The sequence below is a fragment of the Arvicanthis niloticus genome, chromosome X, assembly GCF_011762505.2.
Source record: "Arvicanthis niloticus isolate mArvNil1 chromosome X, mArvNil1.pat.X, whole genome shotgun sequence".
NCBI lineage: Eukaryota > Metazoa > Chordata > Mammalia > Rodentia > Muridae > Arvicanthis > Arvicanthis niloticus.
Genome location: NC_047679.1, coordinates 88,406,204 through 88,425,448, shown reverse-complemented (window position 1 = coordinate 88,425,448; position 19,245 = coordinate 88,406,204). Strand labels below are relative to the sequence as shown.

The 19,245-nt window shown below is 37.8% G+C and overlaps 1 protein-coding gene across 4 annotated transcripts in view; it reads left to right on the top strand.

The window, feature by feature from the left end:
- The window catches only part of Acsl4 (acyl-CoA synthetase long chain family member 4), a 69,537-nt gene extending 50,712 nt beyond the window's left edge, over window positions 1-18,825 (top strand). For all 4 annotated transcript variants that reach the window (XM_034485186.1, XM_034485187.2, XM_034485188.2 and 1 more), the window contains exons 12-16: window positions 3,403-3,477; window positions 4,834-5,025; window positions 8,066-8,180; window positions 8,842-8,999; window positions 15,987-18,825. In XM_034485186.1, the coding sequence (XP_034341077.1) occupies window positions 3,403-3,477; window positions 4,834-5,025; window positions 8,066-8,180; window positions 8,842-8,999; window positions 15,987-16,144 (698 nt within the window). In that variant the 3' untranslated portion in view covers window positions 16,145-18,825. The remainder of the gene's footprint in view (window positions 1-3,402; window positions 3,478-4,833; window positions 5,026-8,065; window positions 8,181-8,841; window positions 9,000-15,986) is intronic.
- Window positions 18,826-19,245: the final 420 nt, after the last annotated feature.

The window sequence follows — 19,245 nt, the reverse complement described above, 5'->3', positions numbered from 1 at the left end:
ACCCACACTGTATAAATGAAACATATCTCCAAATATTGCCACATATCTCCTGAGTGCATGAAAATCCTGCCAGGTTGAGAAACACTAGGGTTATATAGGAATCCTTTTTTTTTTTTTGAAGGTTGTTTTTCTGGTTTGAACTAGTGTAGGTCTTATGTATGCTGTTCTAGTCTCCGAGTTCATATGTGTATCAGCCCAATTGATACCAACTGGTAAAGTGAAAATATGTTTTCTTCAATGGAGTATTATACTCAAGGACAAGACCCATCCCAAGAGTAGTTGGTCAACACAAAGTAGACATTTTGTGTTTGTGTGTGTGTGTGCTTTTTTTTTTTTTTTGCAGGGGTTTGTCTTACTGGTTTTCTTTTGTTTGTTTTGATTTTCTTTTTTTAAGTTGGGTTGATAGGGAGGTGAAGAGGAGTTGGGAGGGGAAAGAGATTTATCAAAATATTGCATGACAAAATTTTAAATAAAAAGTGACATTTAAATCACATGTGTGCACGCACACATGCACACATATTAGTGCAGACATCCACAGAGTCCAGAAGAGTGTGTTAGATCTCCTGTGGGTAGGCCTATAGGTAATTGGATATAAGCCACCTGAAATCAGCGCTGGCAAATCTCATCCTCTGCAAGAAACAGCATGGGCTCTTAACCTCTGAACTGTCTCTGCAGCCTAGGAACTTTGGTGAATCAGATTACTATCACTTCACACTGACTATGTCCAAAAGTAATATCCATATTCCAAACTGTCCACCTATTGCTAAATTATTTGTTGTGTCAGCGTTATCACATCTTTGAAACCATTCCAGGAATTAATCAACTTTGAAGTTCTCAGACTGTTTTCTATTGGATCTCCCCATTCTCTCACTAGGCTGCCCTTTCCCTCTGGGCCAAAGTTGTCATCCCGCCTTATATTACTTGAGCTGTTCTGAAATGACGGCCTTTTAGTCCCTCTTCTCTAGCTCACCTACTGTTTGACGAATGTGTGAAGTCTGAACATGCCTTTACCTAGTTTTTTTTGAAGATACCTTTGATCTAGCGCGATTGTACCTGTCTATCATCTTATATACCTATCTTTTCTCCCTAGGCAAGCCATCTCTCTCTTGACAGAGATGTGGGGCTTAACCTTACTGTCATTTCTCTTTTTTTCTTTTGGAATACCCTTTCTGTTGACTGGTCATTGCCCAACTTTTATAAGGCTACTTTGTTTTACATGGATTCTTCTGATATCCAGAACACTATGGTACTTGTAGAAGTCTCCAGGTGAAAGGCACAGGGAGTAAGGAAAGCAATGCAAGTACTCCACATACAGATTGGAGTGTGTGGCCCTAAAGGGGGAGGAGTAACCCAAGTCCTTGTGACTTAGAACTGAGGTGAATAGCATACACATGGGGGTAAGATGAACGTCCTCCTATATGTCATTGTAGAGTGGATTTCTTTCTCTTTTTTTGAGATTGTAATTTAATTAAAATCATCTAATCACATCTTCATAGATGACTTATTTTGAACTCAGCACTATAGTAAACATTGCCAGCTAACATACAAAGGATGATGTGAGCATGGGAAAATGCCCTGGTACCTTAGTGTTTAATGCAGTGGGTACAACCTATCATGTATGGCAAAGGACATTCTCATTATTGTGGGACTGTGAAGGATAGCTTGGTTCCTGGTCAAGCACAGGCCTCAAACCCTGGACCCTAATGGACGACACGGTAGGTGTTCAGCCTCACTCCCAGACCCCAGGCTCCTGACACATGGTCTAAGACCTCCATTGATCTGCAGCTTTCAGTCACATAGGACAGCACCTCTACCAGCCCCTCCACAGCTAGAAGGGTGTGACTACAGGCCTCAGCCTCAAGAGATTTCCATATTAATGAATTACTTGAAGGCCATAGGGCATAGCCAATTAAGCATTCTTTCCCAGACTCTCCTCCTTCCTTCCTCCCTATTTAACTTAAGTCTGCCCTGAGTTTGGGGGGGGGGGGAGGGGAGCAGCCAGATTCATCTACTTTCCACCATGACTATAAACCCTTTTAAATCCTTGTGCCTTTGGAACCTGCTGTGGTTGGGGCCTTAGAACTACAGAGCCACCGCCATTATAATCTCCTGCTTGAGGACTTCTCTACAGCTAGCAGAGCCTTGATCCAGCCAAGCAAGAGCCTTACCAAGAGTCTCAACCCACGGGGGGGGGGGGTTCTCTCACCCTCGTTCCTCTCGGCTGCAGGCCAGCTCCATATGCCCCTGGTCTCTGTTCTTCCGTGGCTCTCCAGAGATGACCACTTAGGAGTCCTGTCCCTGCAGGACCTCAGACTGAGTGAGATCTCCCTGCACCCGGGCAGAGTTCCATGGCATCTATGGGGTAAACTCAGTCAAATTCCCATGCTTCTGCTCCCTGGAGCTGCGGGATCCACAACTTCACCCAACAGGACCCACATGAGTGAGCTAACAACCCCACACATTATGATGATACACAGTGTATAAGACTCAGCTTCAGTTTTCTTATCTTGCATTTCTTGGTTATCTCATATCTAATTCCTTTTTGAGAGTACTCAAGGTCCAATTGTTGACTTCATAACTCTCTGGGATAAGACAACTGGTAATCTTTCCATTTGAAGCTGTTTTGTAAAGGCTGCAGCTAGGTTTTTGTAATATGCTTTCTGTACGACTGACACCCTTGTCCTAGCTCCTCAGCTCATTTCTGTCATCACTTGTTCATACAGATGAGGATTTAAGTGTTCTCTATGTTTTTTTTCCTTGGGGTCGTCAGTTGGTAAGGCCTTTGAGGGCTGGGTCATGTCATCCTTAGCTCGCAATGTCTACTATAGTGCTGGGCTCATAGTAAGTCATCTGTGAAGATGTGATTATTGCTAAGAGTAGTCACAGATTGCTAAGGAAGGGCTGATGACATGATGATGATGATGATGATGATGATGATGATACCACCACCTGAGAACAGTGGACATTTTATTTGTGACAGGTGGCAGCAAGCACTGCTTCATCATCACATTTGGTACATCACACTGAATGTACATCTATGAAGGTTGGTGTGTTTATAGGTGAAGAAATGGAGGCCAAAGACAAGTAATTTGATAATACAGTGAGTAGACAGAGCAGGGATTTTTTGTCACATTCTGTTTTAGCAGAATCCTAGGTTAGATAATAGTAGACCTCCTGTCCTTCGCTTGTACCAGGGTTTAAAAGATGTAATTATCTAAAATCTAGCCCTGAGAAGCAAAACTGTACTGTGAAAACTGGAGTAGAAATGATGGAAAATGAAGAGTTGACACTTACTCCCTGTAAGGACTCTTCTGTCATCTTTTAGACATGGGATTTCTAGTGGCTTGGTGTGCACATCGGAACTACTATATACTAATGGTTGTGTTGCCTTTTCTCCTGTAGTTACTGACTACACTACTGGAAGAGTTGGAGCTCCTCTTATTTGCTGTGAAATTAAACTGAAAGACTGGCAGGAAGGTAAGGGTTTCACACAGGCTTCTGTGACTCTAGACACACGGACAACCACCAGGAACCCTGAGACTTGGTTGCACTGAAGCCAGAAGCTGCCTGTCATAACAAGTGGTTCTTTGGTTTTGCCTATTCCTATGATTTCCTTATGCTCAGTGGGGAAAATGTCTAGATTTTAACTACTGTCATTTTCAATTTAAGAAATACTCGATGGCAAGGTGGGGAAAAGTTTCTAATTGGAGCTTCTCCTGCGTGAGGTACCTTTTGAAGCTCACCTCTGCTAGTGAAGACATTGGGGTTGTGAAGGAGAAACCCTGGATTTTCAGGTGCAGGGAGACAGTACACACATTTATACAACAAGGTCTTGACACTAGCAGATTCCAAGTCAATATTCATCTATGTAGCTATTTTGTAATATATATGTTTTATATATATATATATATATATATATATATATATATATATATATATATGCAAAGCATTTAGAGGAAATCAGAACCATAAACACACATTTGATAATTCTTTTTACAAAGATCTGAAGTCAGGTGTAAACCAGTTTTCTCCTAAGATGGATATGATAAAGGATAATAAAATATACATTACAGTATGGCGGATTGTTAAATAAACAAATAATTAAACAGCCTTGCCATGCCAGAAAGAATTGATGATAACTACCAGACAGTAATCATCTGGCCACTGTTTAATTAAATCTATAAAATTTTCCCTCATTTCCCATGGCCTCCCCTTCTCTCTCGCTTAATGCTCTGGTCTTGCTTATTTAGTACTTCTTGAGTATTGTCTCTGCCTGAAATTTTCCTGAGCATAAAACCTGGGAAGTGTTGATAGCAACACATTGAAGACTTACTTAAATCAGGGGTGTTAAGAGTCCTGTGAACCCTAAGCTTTAATTATGTCCCCTGTGTGAAGTTTGTATCATGGGGAGGTTTGGGTAGGAAGGAGGAGGTTTGCAATGGTGGCTGTTTTCGTTGGTGTCCCTCAAATTATGCCCTCATTATACTCACATAACTGACAGTGTAAACTAAGGTTCTCCCATAAACACAATATAAAATTTAGAATAACAAAGAAACTTTAAGAATTAGTGAAGAGTCATTGAGATGACTCAGGAGCTAAATGAACTCGTTGCCAAGCTTGACAGCCTGAGTCTGTTTCTTGGGACCCACATAGTGGAAGAAAAGATCCAACTCTTGCAGGGTTTTCTCTGACGTATATGCACCATGGCATGTGGGTGTGTGTACATGTATGCACACACCTGCATGTACACATGTGTACACAAAAATTATAATATTTTATAAAAGAAAAATTTTGTTTTAGTATAATAACTGATTTTTAAAAAAATATTTATAGGTGGTTATACAGTTCATGATAAGCCAAACCCCAGAGGTGAAATCGTGATTGGTGGCCAGAATATCTCCATGGGATATTTTAAAAATGAAGAGAAAACAGCAGAAGATTATTCTGTGGATGAAAATGGACAAAGGTGGTTTTGCACTGGGGATATTGGAGAATTCCATCCTGATGGATGCTTACAGATTATAGGTCAGTGTGTTCTCTCTTCTATAGTTTCTTTCATTTTGTAATGTAACGACCGAGCTGTCCCACGTTGGGTATATGGCTTGAGATGGCTGCAAAGCTGATAGCCTAGCCGTTTTCTGCTAAAAGTCGGCCCCCAACATTGTAACTTCAGTGAGCCTGAAAAATAACATAGGTCGGGCCATCAGCAAGGTCCTTTACTTATGCCCTCGTGCCTAAACTCCATCTGTGAAATAGAAATACCACCAACCTCACAGAGCAGCTGCTAGTGTTACATGAGTTAATATAATTGAGGAAAGATCTCTTTTTCTTAACTCTACAGGACTCTGTATAACTACGATGACATGCATAGATGATTTTTGGCTTTCCTTCTTCCCAATTTCTCAGTGATCATCATGCTACCATGTTTTTCATGGTACCCCTTTGTATGGCTCTCTCTGTAAGAGTTAGAAAAAGATCATTTCAGTCTTCAGCACCCGTCTATTCTTTTGGAAATGTGTGTTGCTTTGGCATTTTTTTTTTTTTTTAAACTGAACTTATCGAAGAAGACGTTTACATTCAAAACATAACTTCAAAAGTGACTCTAAAAGAAATCCTGTGTTCACTTTAAATAGACAAAGGTTTAAACATTAATTAGCTGCAAGGTCTACTCTCCAGAGTCTATCCTGTCTTCTAGTGATACAGTCACTCGGTCATAGTTCTAGTGACGCATTTAATCTGTGGCTCTACTTCACAGTATCTGAGCGGAATGTAATCAGTGATTTCCTGGGAAGTTGTGTCTTCATCTTTAACGTTCATCTGCTGGTTCACTAAAAAGTTGTAAACTTTTTTCCCTATTCCCATCTATTGTGGAGCAAACTTAGGGCTTTATACATGCTAGAGGAGTACTATGTATCTATATCCTAAGCCCCCCTGTATTCTCTACCAGTACAACTTGTTTTTGAGATGTGGTTGTCTTAGATAACAAAATCTAGCTACAAACTTATGTAGCACAGCCTGGCCTTGAACTCCCAAGCTTTCTGCTTCATACCCCTATGACTAGGAATTATATCCATGTGTCACCATATCTGGCTTCTTTTCAGTTTGCATGTATGTATGGTGTTTGTACTTGGTGTGTGTCTGTGCACATAGATGTGTGGGGTAAACCTGGAGGGCAGAGGTCAAAGTGCTGGGTGTCTTTTTAATCACTTTCTGGCTTCTTTTGAGACAGTATCTCACTGAACCCGGAACCCATCAATTTGTCTAGGTTTCCTGGTCAATGAACTTCAGGAATCTACCTGTTTCGGCCCTTCATTCAACACTGAGCTTGAACATACATGCTGCTGGCCAGCTTTATGTGGGTGCTGGAGAGCTGAACTCAGGTCCTCATGCTTTCGTGTGAGGCACTTCGAAGACTATCTCTGCACCCCCCCCACCCCCTTGTGTATTAGAGGATTAGTTATTATCCCAATGCCTTCTATGGAACCTTACATTTGTGCATTCTAGAGAAAAACTAAACAATTGTGATCCAAATGTATCAATATTCTCAACACACGTGTACATATACAGTGCATGTGCACACTGTTGCTGCAGGTTTAAAATGGAAAAGGAAGCCGTTAGGGTTAGCAGAATGTCAGAGAGGATCTTTTGTCGAAAAGCATCTAACACAGTCTTTTTTAGAAAACCTATTTTTTCATCCACGAGCACAATGAGTTTTGATCACAACCCTCCTCCCCCGTCCTCCTACTCCTCTGTCTCCTTACTATTGCTGTTGGTAGGCAACACATCATTCATACAAAGGATTTTAAGCAGGCTAATAATTACTCAAGATGAGCCGTCCTACGACAGTGCTTTCTTATAGCACTGTCACTTTACAAAGAAAATGTCAAATAGGGAATGTGGGAATTGGCATTTATTGAGTGTGCTTTATATGGAATAGACTATGACATGCTTCTGTGGGGTAGGCACCATTATCACTCATATGAATGAGGTGGAGAGATGTTAGCTGAAGTGCCAAGCATCACAGCCTGTACCAGATGATGTTCCCATTCCTATTCTAATGCTCCAAAGTTCTGTTCCTTCCCTTAACGTCACTGGAATTCTGAGTATGATAAGATCATTGTAATATTTAGGAGTATGATAAGCCTTACAGTTGTGTAGTGTATAACCTTTAGCTAATACTTATTTAAGTACATTCTTTAACTTTTTTCAAACAGTATATTTTGATTATGTTTTAACCTCCTCCAGTCCTCCAGGATCTTATTTACCTTCCTACCTAAATTTTTGCCCTCTCAAACTTGCACACACACTCCTCTTAAAAGGAAAAGATAAAATGAAAGTCACAACAACCAAAAAATCAGTAAGACAAAAGAGAAGAAGCAAACAAATACTATGGAGTTGTGTGTGTGTGTGTGTGTGTGTGTGTGTGTGTGTGTGTGTGTGTTTGGCTAACTACTACTAGAAATGGGCCCTGCTCTGGTATGTGGTTGATACACCTGGTGACACTGCATTGGAGAAAACTGATTTGAGATAGACTTCTTGCATATACCTCAGACTGAACTTGAACCCACTAAGAGACCACACTGGCTTAGAACTTAGATACCCAAGTGCTGGATCTTTAATATTTGGCACATTTTTTAGCAGTATGCATGAGAATTTTATATGTATACACATATAATTTTATATATTAAAATATATTTATTTATTAAACTATATATTAAATTTTATATTAAAATTTATATATATATATATATACACACATATGTCAAGATTTTAGAGGAAATATCTTTATAAATAAAGATTAAGGTAATAAATTGAAATGAAATCAGATTTATATATGCCACAATGCAACGAACTATGGATTTTTTTTTTACTGAAAATAGATTCTTAACTCATACAATATATCCCAATCATAGTTTCCCCCCCTCCACTCCCCCTAGCTGCCTCCCACCTTTCTTCTTCCCCAGATCCACTCCCCCCCATCTCCATTCAGAGAAGAGCAGGCCTCCCAAGAGACAACCACCAATGTCTGATTTAATTTGAGAACCCATGTCTTTTATGATTCTAGATCGTAAGAAAGATCTTGTGAAGTTACAAGCAGGAGAATATGTATCTCTTGGGAAAGTCGAAGCTGCACTGAAGAATTGTCCACTGATCGACAACATCTGTGCTTTTGCCAAAAGGTAACTCTTTTATCTGTCTGTCTATCTGTGTATCATCTCTTTCATGTTTGTTGGGGGACACTTAATGTGGGACAACTTGTGCAGGTTCTCTCCTATTGCCATTTGGGCCTGGAGATCAAATTCAGGTCATCAGACTTGATTGCTATCTTGCTAGACAAAGAGTAGCTCTGTTTTGTGTTTCATATACTTACAGTAAAAGGAACATTATAAAATCAATTTGATTGTGTGTAAACATTCAGTACCATCAAACTTCTTTTAGAACTTTGATTGTGGTTAGTAAAGTGAACATGAAAGTTCTTGAATTTACTTAGCAGCATGAAGATGTTTTCCAGAAACTCATTTATTATAGTTCTTTATTAGACATCTACCATGTCTTCCTAAGTGTTTATTATCTAATTTAACCAATTCCACAATTTTTTTATATAGGATCCATAGCAATTGAGACTTAGCATGAATAATATCCCCAAAAGTTCAACATAGGTAGTACATGGTGAATTTTCAGTCCAAGTTTTTCTAAGTCAAAAGCCCGTGAGATTGAACTACTTTCTTTTTTTAAAAATTAATACCATATAATATGTATATTTAGCATTACTTCTACTGTACTGTTATATTGAATAACATGAATAATTTTGCTTACTTCTTAATATCTATAATTTTTCAGTGACCAGTCCTATGTGATCAGTTTTGTGGTTCCTAACCAGAAGAAGTTGACTCTTTTGGCACAACAGAAGGGGGTAGAAGGATCTTGGGTTGATATTTGTAATAATCCTGCCATGGAAGCTGAAATACTGAAAGAAATTCGAGAAGCTGCAAATGCCAGTAAGTAAGAAATTGCTAAGGTGTTGAATTCCATAAAAGTCACCTAATATTTTGTGCATTATATTAAAAAATTCAAACACATATACAATGCATCTTGATTGTATCCACTCCTTGCTACTTCCATCCAACTCCTTTTAAAACATTTCTCACCCAACTCTTTATATCCTTTTCTTTTCTAAAAATCTCAATGCGAGTGTTATGTGTGTGGATATAAAATTAACTTAGCAATTAAATATATACTCTTGTTCTTTAAGAACTCTTAAAGAATATATATGTGTGTGTGTGTGTGTGGAGAGAGAGAGAGAGAGAGAGAGAGAGAGAGAGAGAGAGAGAGAGTGTTTTAATCATAATCTATTTTCCTCCAACTTTCCTCAGACCTGATCCAACAATGGATCTTCCAATTTCATGTCCTCTTCTCTCTTTTAATAACCCACTAAGTCCCATTAGTGCTGCCTACATGTACATGAATATAGGGCACCGCAATCTGAAGGAAGAGGTATCAGCTGCCCCAATAACTCCTTGGCTAAGGGTGGGGCCTTGTGAGATGGTCTGCCATCATGTTGAAGTTTTGACTGGCCGCATTTCACAGCACTCCTTGCCATGGCCACCATCTTTCATCTTTTACATTCTTCCTAGTTCCTCTTCCACAGTGCTTCTTCAGCTAGGGTTTTGATAGTCATACTATTTAGGGCTAAATACTCACAGTCACTCATCCTCAATTCTTAGATAATTATGAGTCTGTATATTTATTGCTGCCTACTCCCCAAAGAAACTTCTGAGCAAGGTTGAGAGTAGTGAAGGTCTATGGATATAAACATACATATTTAGAAGGCAGTTGGTTTTCGTGCATGTTTTACCAAAACAAAGTAGCATACCCCTAGGGGTGTGGTATGCCTGGACATAGGTTTTGGAGCAGATTTACAATGCTGGGAATGAATTCTTTCTAATGAGCAGTCCTGAAATCCAATCAGAAGGCAGTTAAAGTTACCCCTATTGTTGCTGCTGCTCTGGGGATTCCTTTATAGTGTTTAGATATGTTCTTTCAATTTTGAGTTTCTGCAGGGGCTTTTAATATTAAGGAATGTTGGATTTTGTTTGTTTGGTTGGTTTGGCTTGTTGGTTTTTGAGACAGGGTTTCTCTGTGTAGCCCTGGGCATCCTGGACCTTATTCTACAGACCAGGCTGGCCTCAAACTCCACAGAGATCTACCTGCGTCTGTCTCCCAAGTGTTGGGATTAAAGGCCTACACCACCACACCTAGGTGGAATGTTAGATTTTTGCCAAGAGCCTTTCTGCAGCTGTCAGGAGAACCAGGTGATTTTTTGAGTAATTAAGTAGTTTATAACATTTATTGATGGACATTTGTTGAGCCATCTCTGGAATCAAGCCAATATGATCATAGTGAATGGTGTGAAGTGCTTTTGAATTTTGTTGATTGCATTTATGTTTATCGGGCTGGTCTATACTTTTCTATTTTGTTGAATCTTTGATTTTGATATTAGAGAGATAGCAGTTTCATAGAAAGAGGTTTTTTTTTTTGTTTTGTTTTGTTTTTTTTTTTTGCAACAGCATGTTCTCATTTTCTATTTTATGGAATAACTTAAGAAGCATTATTATTAGTTCTTGAAGGTCTAGTTGGGAGATTTTAGTTGCTGCTTCAATTTCATTAACTGTAGATCTGCTTTAATTGTTTATCATATCTTGAATTAATCTTTCAAGGCTATATACATCTAGAAATTCATTGATTTTGTTCAGACTTTCCAGTTTAGTAGGACATGTTTCAATGGTTTTTTTTCCCCTGTGTTGTTTACTCTCAGTGATTCTGTGAGCTCTCTAGAGTTTCTCTTTGTTCTTGATTTGTGGTCTATTTCTGTTATCAGATAGAATACAGGGGATTATTTTAGTTTCTGTATATTTTCTAAGACTTGCTTTGTGTTTTAATATATTTTGGCATTCCATGGACTTCTAAGAAAAAAAAATGTATTCTGCAGTGCTTAGAAGTACTGTTCCATAGATATCTACTAAAGGCTATTTGCTCTATGATGTCACTTAAGTCACATGTTCCTTTGCTTGTTGGAATGAACTGTCAGTTGGTGAGAGAGAGAGTCAGGTGTTGAAGTCACCTATTACTACTGTGCTGGGGTTAATAAGATTTTTTTATCCACTAGTATCTTATGAAATTGGGTACGTGTGTATTTGGGGCATGAATGTTTTAGAATTGTAATGTCCTCCTGCAGACTTATTTGCGTAGTCACTATAAAGTGTTTTTAAAATTCCCTTTTCCCTAGTTTGAATTTGAAGTCTTTTTTTTTAATTTCCCAAGAAGAATAGGGAATTGATTATACTGGAGAAAAAAAATCAATGGTCATGATCCTGCACCATTGATTTAAGTTGCCTCAGCTATATTCAAATGAGGTAACATTTTTTTAAATGAAGTTCTATTGTAACAGAGCACAAAAGGTCATGAATCAAAAACACTTTTCAAGTATATAATGAGTACATCAGGCAGATTCACAGCAAAGTAGGGAAATCTCTGCTATAGGCCTGATGAGCTTCTTATTCTTAGCCTTCAGTTTGGTAAAGGCTACAGGTCTTTATATGTTCCAAAGGATTTACCTGCTAGTTGTCAGGATGTCAGGTCACACAAAGAATTGGGCAATGAATGGCCATTAGGACAGCTACATCTGCTGGGTTCTGAGTTTCTGTTGATCCTTGTGTGTTCATCCATATTTTAAAAGGAACTGCTTAAAAACACTCAACTCTTCCTACACTTCACCGAAAAGTTATTCACATGTGCATCCTTTCCCCCTCTTGGACCACTCCATTCTCAAATGAAGCTTCTCTCATCGATTGCCTAGATGCTCTTAGTTTGACTGCCAGTATTCTGATAGCCAAGGAGAACAAGGTATTGCCGGGGAGATGGGGTGAGTAAAACTTCACCAAATCCTTTTTTTGGCAGCCTTAATCCCTAGCTCTGCTTTGCTTCGTGTGCTGTAGTCCAAAAAAACCAACTATCTAGCAGGCTGGTGATGGAGGGGCAGCACAGAGTGAGAGAGGACTTGAGGATTGATTCCATTGCTCCAACCTTCCACCTTGTTTTCAGAGGCATACTGTGCTCAGGGCTCCTTGCCCTAGACCTTCTGTTGAGAATGCTTGGCATCCTTTCTGGTTGGCAGTTATTTTCGCCTTCTCTGAGTCAGTTAGCAGTGGTTCTTTTGTTTTTCTTCTCTAGACTTAATTGAACCTTCCCATTCAGTGCCTTTTCCTCATTTCATTTACTTCATTATAGTTAATGAGTTTTTCATTAAAAAATATTGAGACAGTATCTCTTTATGTATTCTCGACTAGCCTAGAGCTTACCAATTAAATCAGGATATCCTGAAACTTGGAGTGATCCTTTTACCTCTGCCTCCCAAGAAAAGTTATTTTAGGCTATTTATTTCCTAGGAGCAGTAGAGAGGAACTTTGTACTCCCTATGTCAACTTTCAAGCTGTTTACCTGTTTTTAAATCTATCGTTTTATTTTAATGATGAAAGTAATAATTTTCTTAATTACTAGTTAGCTGTAATCATGAAATATTGGACAATACAGAAAGTTAAAAGGAAGTGTGTACAAGTCCCCTGGGTGGAGTTACCTTTTCTGCATCAGCTTCACTTGTCAATATCATCAGCAGTGTCTAAGTCAGTAGCTACATAATTTCATCATCATCTTTAATTCCCAAGTGTTTTTCTTTGAGAAAACAAATGTTTAATCTGTTCTATTTTTAGGTAAGTAGTACTTTCCCTCACTTACAGAAACATCTTTTCTACAATATTTTCTTGAGTGACAGTTTTGGTTTGGGTGGATGTCTGCATGTTCAGGTGAGTGCAGTGGTTATGCCTGTGGAAGATAGCTCATTCCTTGGGGACCATCTACTTTGTTTTCTTTGAGAAAGGATCTCTCAACGAGACCCTTTGCAACTGAGCCATCTTGTCAGCCTGTGTGTGATTGTCTTCTTGGTATAAATACTTAGATGTGGAATTTTGGGATCAAAAGAAAAAGAGATTACAGAAGTTTTTTCCCTCTTTGTCAGAGTGGTTCTAATTTCATTAGGAATGCTCCACTGGCTTTTATTTCTGTCACAGACATTTCCTTAGCAGTGATGCCAAATGCCTTTTTTATTTCTAAAGGCAATGTATTTTTCACTTAGGTTTTAAAATATAGTTTATAATACCTTTTTTCAACCTCAATATCTTATTTCCCCAAGAACTTTCTGAATCCTGAGCACTCTAAATATTTTAAATTTCAGAGTTCATTTTTCTATTAATCACATTGTAAAGTTGCTTAAGTATGTAATGCTTTCTTCAGGGTAATTTTATTATTTATAAATAAGTCTTATGTTACTGTCCCCAGGCTCCCAGAACCTTCCTTGATACATATTCTGATTTTTCTTTGAATATGCTATCTCATAAACTACTTCAGCCAATAACCTGCCCACTGGAGGCATCTCTCCAGTTATCCTTAGTTATTGAGATGCTAATAAAGTAGAAGGTTACTTGAATACTTATCACTCTGTATTTAACTGTATGAGGATAACTGGGGAATTCAAGCTGCATTGTAATTGCATATAGAAAAATCCTAGGACTCACTAGGTTCCCATAACATTCCTGTTCTTGGAGTGAGATATGTAATTAAAATATATATTATTTGGATACTGAATGATAATCATGATTATGGAGCTCCAGATCCAGGAAATCTAGCTCCTTCCTTCCTCTGTGGTACACACACACACACACACACACACACACACACACACACACAGGAAATGGCTCCGCTCTCACCATTACAAGGTGGTGCTTGGCATAGGCATTGCTTGAGAGAAAAGACAACTCCATATATGGAGTTGTATGCACTGAGAGGTGTGGTTACCCGATCACCCCACCTTGCATCATAGAGAGTGGCCAATCACAAGTGACTTCGTGGCAGCTGCTGATAGGATCAAGGCAATGCTTATAAGGGGCTGCGGGCACTGGGAAGGAGAGAGGGGGGGGGAGAGGAAGGAAGGAAGGAAGGAAGGAAGGAAGGAAGGAAGGAAGGAAGGAAGGAAGGAGAGAAAAGGAGAGAGAAGAAGCTCTCTGTACAGGAATAGCTGAATAAACCGCTTGAAGAAGAACACGGTTGCTGTTGCCTTATTCCGCTGGTCGGACGTGGGTAGGGAGACACACACACACACACACACACACACACACACACACACACTTACTTTAAAAACAGCAACAGCAAAAACATTAATATGCTGCCACCTGCAGGATCGCCTTTATAATGTTCAGGTTTATTCAGAGAAAATGCACATGGAAAACTACTGGTTCTTCAGTCCTCGTCTTTCTCATTTGTTGGAGATTACTTCATTCTTGTAAGAAACTTCGATGGTCCGTTTCTCTCCTGAATATGAACTAATGATGGGGAGTTCTCAGAATGACACCACCCCAAGCATCCCTTTTTGTTAAACATTCTATCATTAACTTGTGTACAACTGAAATGGTGTACCAATTTTGTAGTGTTTCTGCAATTAGACCTTTTTAAGTAGGGAAAGTAAAGGAAATGAAAGTTGTTTTTCTTCCCCTTCCCTTCTTCTCTTGCTCTGCCCCTGCTCTTTCCGGGCTCTGCTTGCTCCATGCCCAGGAAATGAAAGTTTTTGGAACCAGATCTGAGGTTGAGATTTCCCTTGATCCAGGGGGCAGATATCTCAGGTTCCTTTCTATAACTGAACCATAATATGAGAGAAGAGTAGATATTAACTCAGGCAAGTTTTATGTTTTTTTCTCTACCTGTTTAGGGATTACTTGAGGCAACATGATACTATATAATACGTGAGAGATTATTCTTTTCACATTCAGCATCATATTTTCTCAAAGCATTTTCTAATGTCACCAAGGCTGGTGGGTAGTAGCTTTGGAAGTATGCACAAGTTTTATTTTAAGTTATTATTTTTATTATTTATTTTAGAAAAAATCAAGCTCACATGTAGAGTATCATGTCTGGCCTTCAGAATTTTTATAATGAGTTTATGTTAATACATACCTTGGGGCATTGTAAGAAATAGGCTAATGTGATTGATACTTTTATTTTTATGTCAGAGTCTCACTGTGTAGTCTTGGCTAGACTGGAACTCACATAAATCCACCTGTTTCTGCCTCCTGAGTGCTGGGATTACAGGTATATGCTACCTCCAGCTACTTCTATGTTCTTAATTTCTTATTTCTCCTGACATACTGAATTTTGTAACTCCCACACAATATGTACTATATCTGCCCATACACTATTTAAACACTATTATACCAAATAAATACCATGTTGGTTCACATTTGATCATATAATACAGCTTTTAAGAAATATTTTTCTAGAGGCTTAATTTTTTTATGGAATGACTTAATAGATTTGTATGAATTTATTGAGGACTTTTGGTCTAGTCTAATGAACTCAGCAAAACAAAAACCTTTCATGGAGCTTGCATTGTAGTGGTTAAGATAAACATATAATATGTTTGGAGGGAAATACAAGCATTGAATGAAGTTTAGTCATAAAATATGAGGATATACATATATACATGTGTGTGTGTGTGTGTGTGTGTGTATGTGTATGTGTATGTGTATGTGTATGTGTAATGACAGAAAACTCTAGTCTTTTTTGTTACAAATAGAGGAGTTCTGGATATTAGTAGACACATCTGGAAAACCACTTCAGGCAGAGGAATAGTGGTATGAAGGCTCTAAGAGGAAAATGGAGTGTGTCTTTGTGAGCAAAGCTTCCTCTGCAGACCTTGAGAAAGGTTGTCATATGGTTAATTGACATGCCAATAAATAAATAAATTTTATTTATTGCATCATCTAGGCCATGAATTCTGAAAATTCGATGTTGGATTCATTGTGTTTTTTTTCCCTTCTCTTTCTCCTCCTTTCTACTTTTCCCTGCCTCTCTACTACCCTTCTCTCCCTTTTTTATTTCAGTGAAATTGGAGCGATTTGAAATTCCAATCAAGGTTCGATTAAGCCCAGAGCCATGGACCCCTGAAACTGGTTTGGTAACAGATGCCTTCAAGCTGAAAAGGAAGGAATTGAAGAACCATTATCTCAAAGACATTGAGCGAATGTATGGAGGCAAATAAAATGCAGCCCTCTTATTTACACTTGCACAGGAGGTGGCCTGATGGTTTTTTAGTTCTAGAGTTTAAACCTTTGTTGATCTTTGTAGAATGTAAGGTGTATCTTCTAAAGATATGAAACAAAAACAACCCAAAGTGATTAAAATAGTTGAGTCTACTTTAAATTGCATAGTCCTAGTGAAGCTGAAATTGAAAAGACATTTCCCTTTTAGCTTCGTTATTAAGTTAGAGCAGAAATTCTGTTTTTAAAAATTAGCCTTAGATACACTTGTTTTTATAAAGAAAAGATACTCCATGCTAAAGTAAATAAATTGGATTTGGGATAGATGTAGTTGAAGAAATTTACAGCTTCCAGTGTCTATGTCTTCCTAGTTCAGAAGTTTCTGTAATAATCATGACAAAATTATGTATTAACACTACTCAAAGCAGAAGTGCCACCAGGCTTTGAAATCCTCTTCCAAACATTTATCTCGAAGGGGGAAAAAAGCAGCAGTAATATCTGGAATCAGTATCTTAGAAGGTATTATTTTAAGATCATAATTGTCATGTAGGTTAGACATAGAATCATTGTAATATTGTGAATAATTACAGTGCCTGAAGTTAAGACTAAAACAACACACACATACCAAAAAAAAATCTTGTAATGTATTTGAAGGAAAGCTGAACTGATCCTTTGGATATCTGAGAACTAAAGTCAGCAACTGTAATTATTTAAATGTCTTAAGAGGAATGTCCACTTTGTAAAAGTGACCTTTCTGTGTGTGATCTATTCAAAGACTGAGACCAAGGGGAACGTGTTAGAAAGTCAATCAGAATTCAACAAGATACATTGTTTTTCTGTTAGAAAACTGATGGAATCCTAAGCACTCAGAATTAGGATCCTTGCATAGCACTGAACCTGGGAAAGAGATTTAGACTCGGAATTTAACTTTGATAACAGGGCTTGGTTTTAAAATTGTGCTTGTATTAAATTACATTTGTAATTTATGGTCTGTTTGCTGTTGCTGATTGATTCTTGATCAGTAAGTACATTTCAGAGAGCCTTTCATTTTGCTTTAATTTCAGCAAAGCGGGTTATGATAAATGACTTCCTCAAAATCTCGTTCAAACCTACGGGTGATTAAATGTCTTGGATGAGCCTGGGGAAGTTAAAGGGAAGAAAACACTGTTACCACTTTTCCTGTTTTGTGAAGAGTTTAGAAACTGGAAATGCTAGATTTGGGAGAAGGGCAGAGTTACTTGATTAAGGACTGTCTGTGCAGTAACTTGGAGTGTGAGTTTCTTTTTAAATCTTCAGCTAAAATCTGGAATTATATATTCTTGATAGATATTCTCACTTGAACCATAGTTACTGTAAAAAGCAAAAATTCTTAATACTGTTATTCTTTGCACTTTTTCATTATCATTTTATACACACCCACACACACATGTGTGTGTTTGTGTGTATATAATATATATATGTTGCTTACATTATGTTGTACAGACGTGGGCCACCACTACAACAAAATGAGTTCTTTGTGCTCTAAAATATTTATGAAGAAATTATTTAAATGTTATGTATATGGTGGTAATAACGGAAAAAAATCATCTGGTATTATAAGCAACAGCGAAGGTTTTTGTAAAAGTTTCTTTTCAGTGTTCTGCAAAATAAAATTTGAGGCAAGTTTTCCCTGAAGTTATATGTGAGTATTCTCATGCTTCCATCTTGCCTTTGAAGCGGGATGAGACATTATCAAGTAGACTACTATTCAGCTTCTACTTCCTCTGAGTGCACTGTTTATCCTTCAAGGGTGTTTTTTTATTTTTAAAGGCTTTTCCAGTATATGTACCCCATTTGGAATGGCGATTTTAAAACGTGAGTGCATGCATACTATCTTAAGATTACTTGCACCCCATCCACTCCCATCTCCCAAAGCTGGAACACTGCCAACTAGGTCCTTAAGAATCACGTAATTAATACAAGGTTGGGTGCTGCTAATTCTTCATGAAAATCCAAACACGTTAAGGGACCAGGGAGATGCCACTGCCCCCTGATTTTTCATCAGAAATACACATGTTTATGTAAACAGAACTATTTTCCATATTCATAGTGACTTTTTAAGTATTTGAGCCTAAAGATTTTGATCTCCATTTTTATACCTATTTAAATTGTTCACAATTATTACATGTCCGCCATCAAATAAAGCTGTGCTTCCTGTTGATTTTAAGTGTGTGCATTTCTATGTTGAACACTCATGATTTTTTGCTTTAATTATATGAAAGGGTCTTATTTCCTTGATATTTGTACTCTTTTTTATGTAGATTGAAGATATGATTGTATGATTTTTAAGAAATGAAATACAGATGAATGATTCACAGAGTCCAAAGTGAGGGAGAATCTTGTTTCTTTGTTCATAGAGACTGACTAGGAATCTTTGCCTATATTTTCTTGATAGCGTATGACAAATGTTTCTACAGCGACAAGCTGAGAACAGGTTAAAGATCGTGTGGCATTTGGGAACTGGAGAGATAAATTTTAATTTTGAATGTAGTTACAAATTTTATATTCATATTTGTACTTTCTGTTAAAAAATGCACGATTGTAGGATTGTTCCTTAGATTTTTGTCTTTACTCTTGAAAAGCTTTGTTCTTATTTTTAAGTTTGCACTTGAATCTTATAAAATAAATCCACCCATGTTATCAAGCCAATTTGTTTTTCTTATATGTCAATTTAAAAATTTATAAATTTACATGTTACCTAGGCTTTTTAAGTACTGTGTTTGAGTATATGGAATTAAGTGATTATCTTAGCTTTTATAAATCCTATTTGTTACATTTGTTTATTTGAACCCAGAACTATTGTTTTAATACAGTGAGTTGAATATCTTGAATATCTTGTAACATGGAAACTGTGGGACAATGCATAGTTAGGGTGTATGAATTATTGGCAAATTATAATAAAAATCATCAATTTTAGGTTAATGTTTACATAGGCATATATATGTATGTGTGTGTGTGTGTGTGTGTGTGTGTGTGTGTGTGTGTAAGGTGTGTGAGGATATACACAGACACATTATGTTACTTGCCTCTATTTGTAACTCTGCTTTGGTGGCTTCAGGAAGTA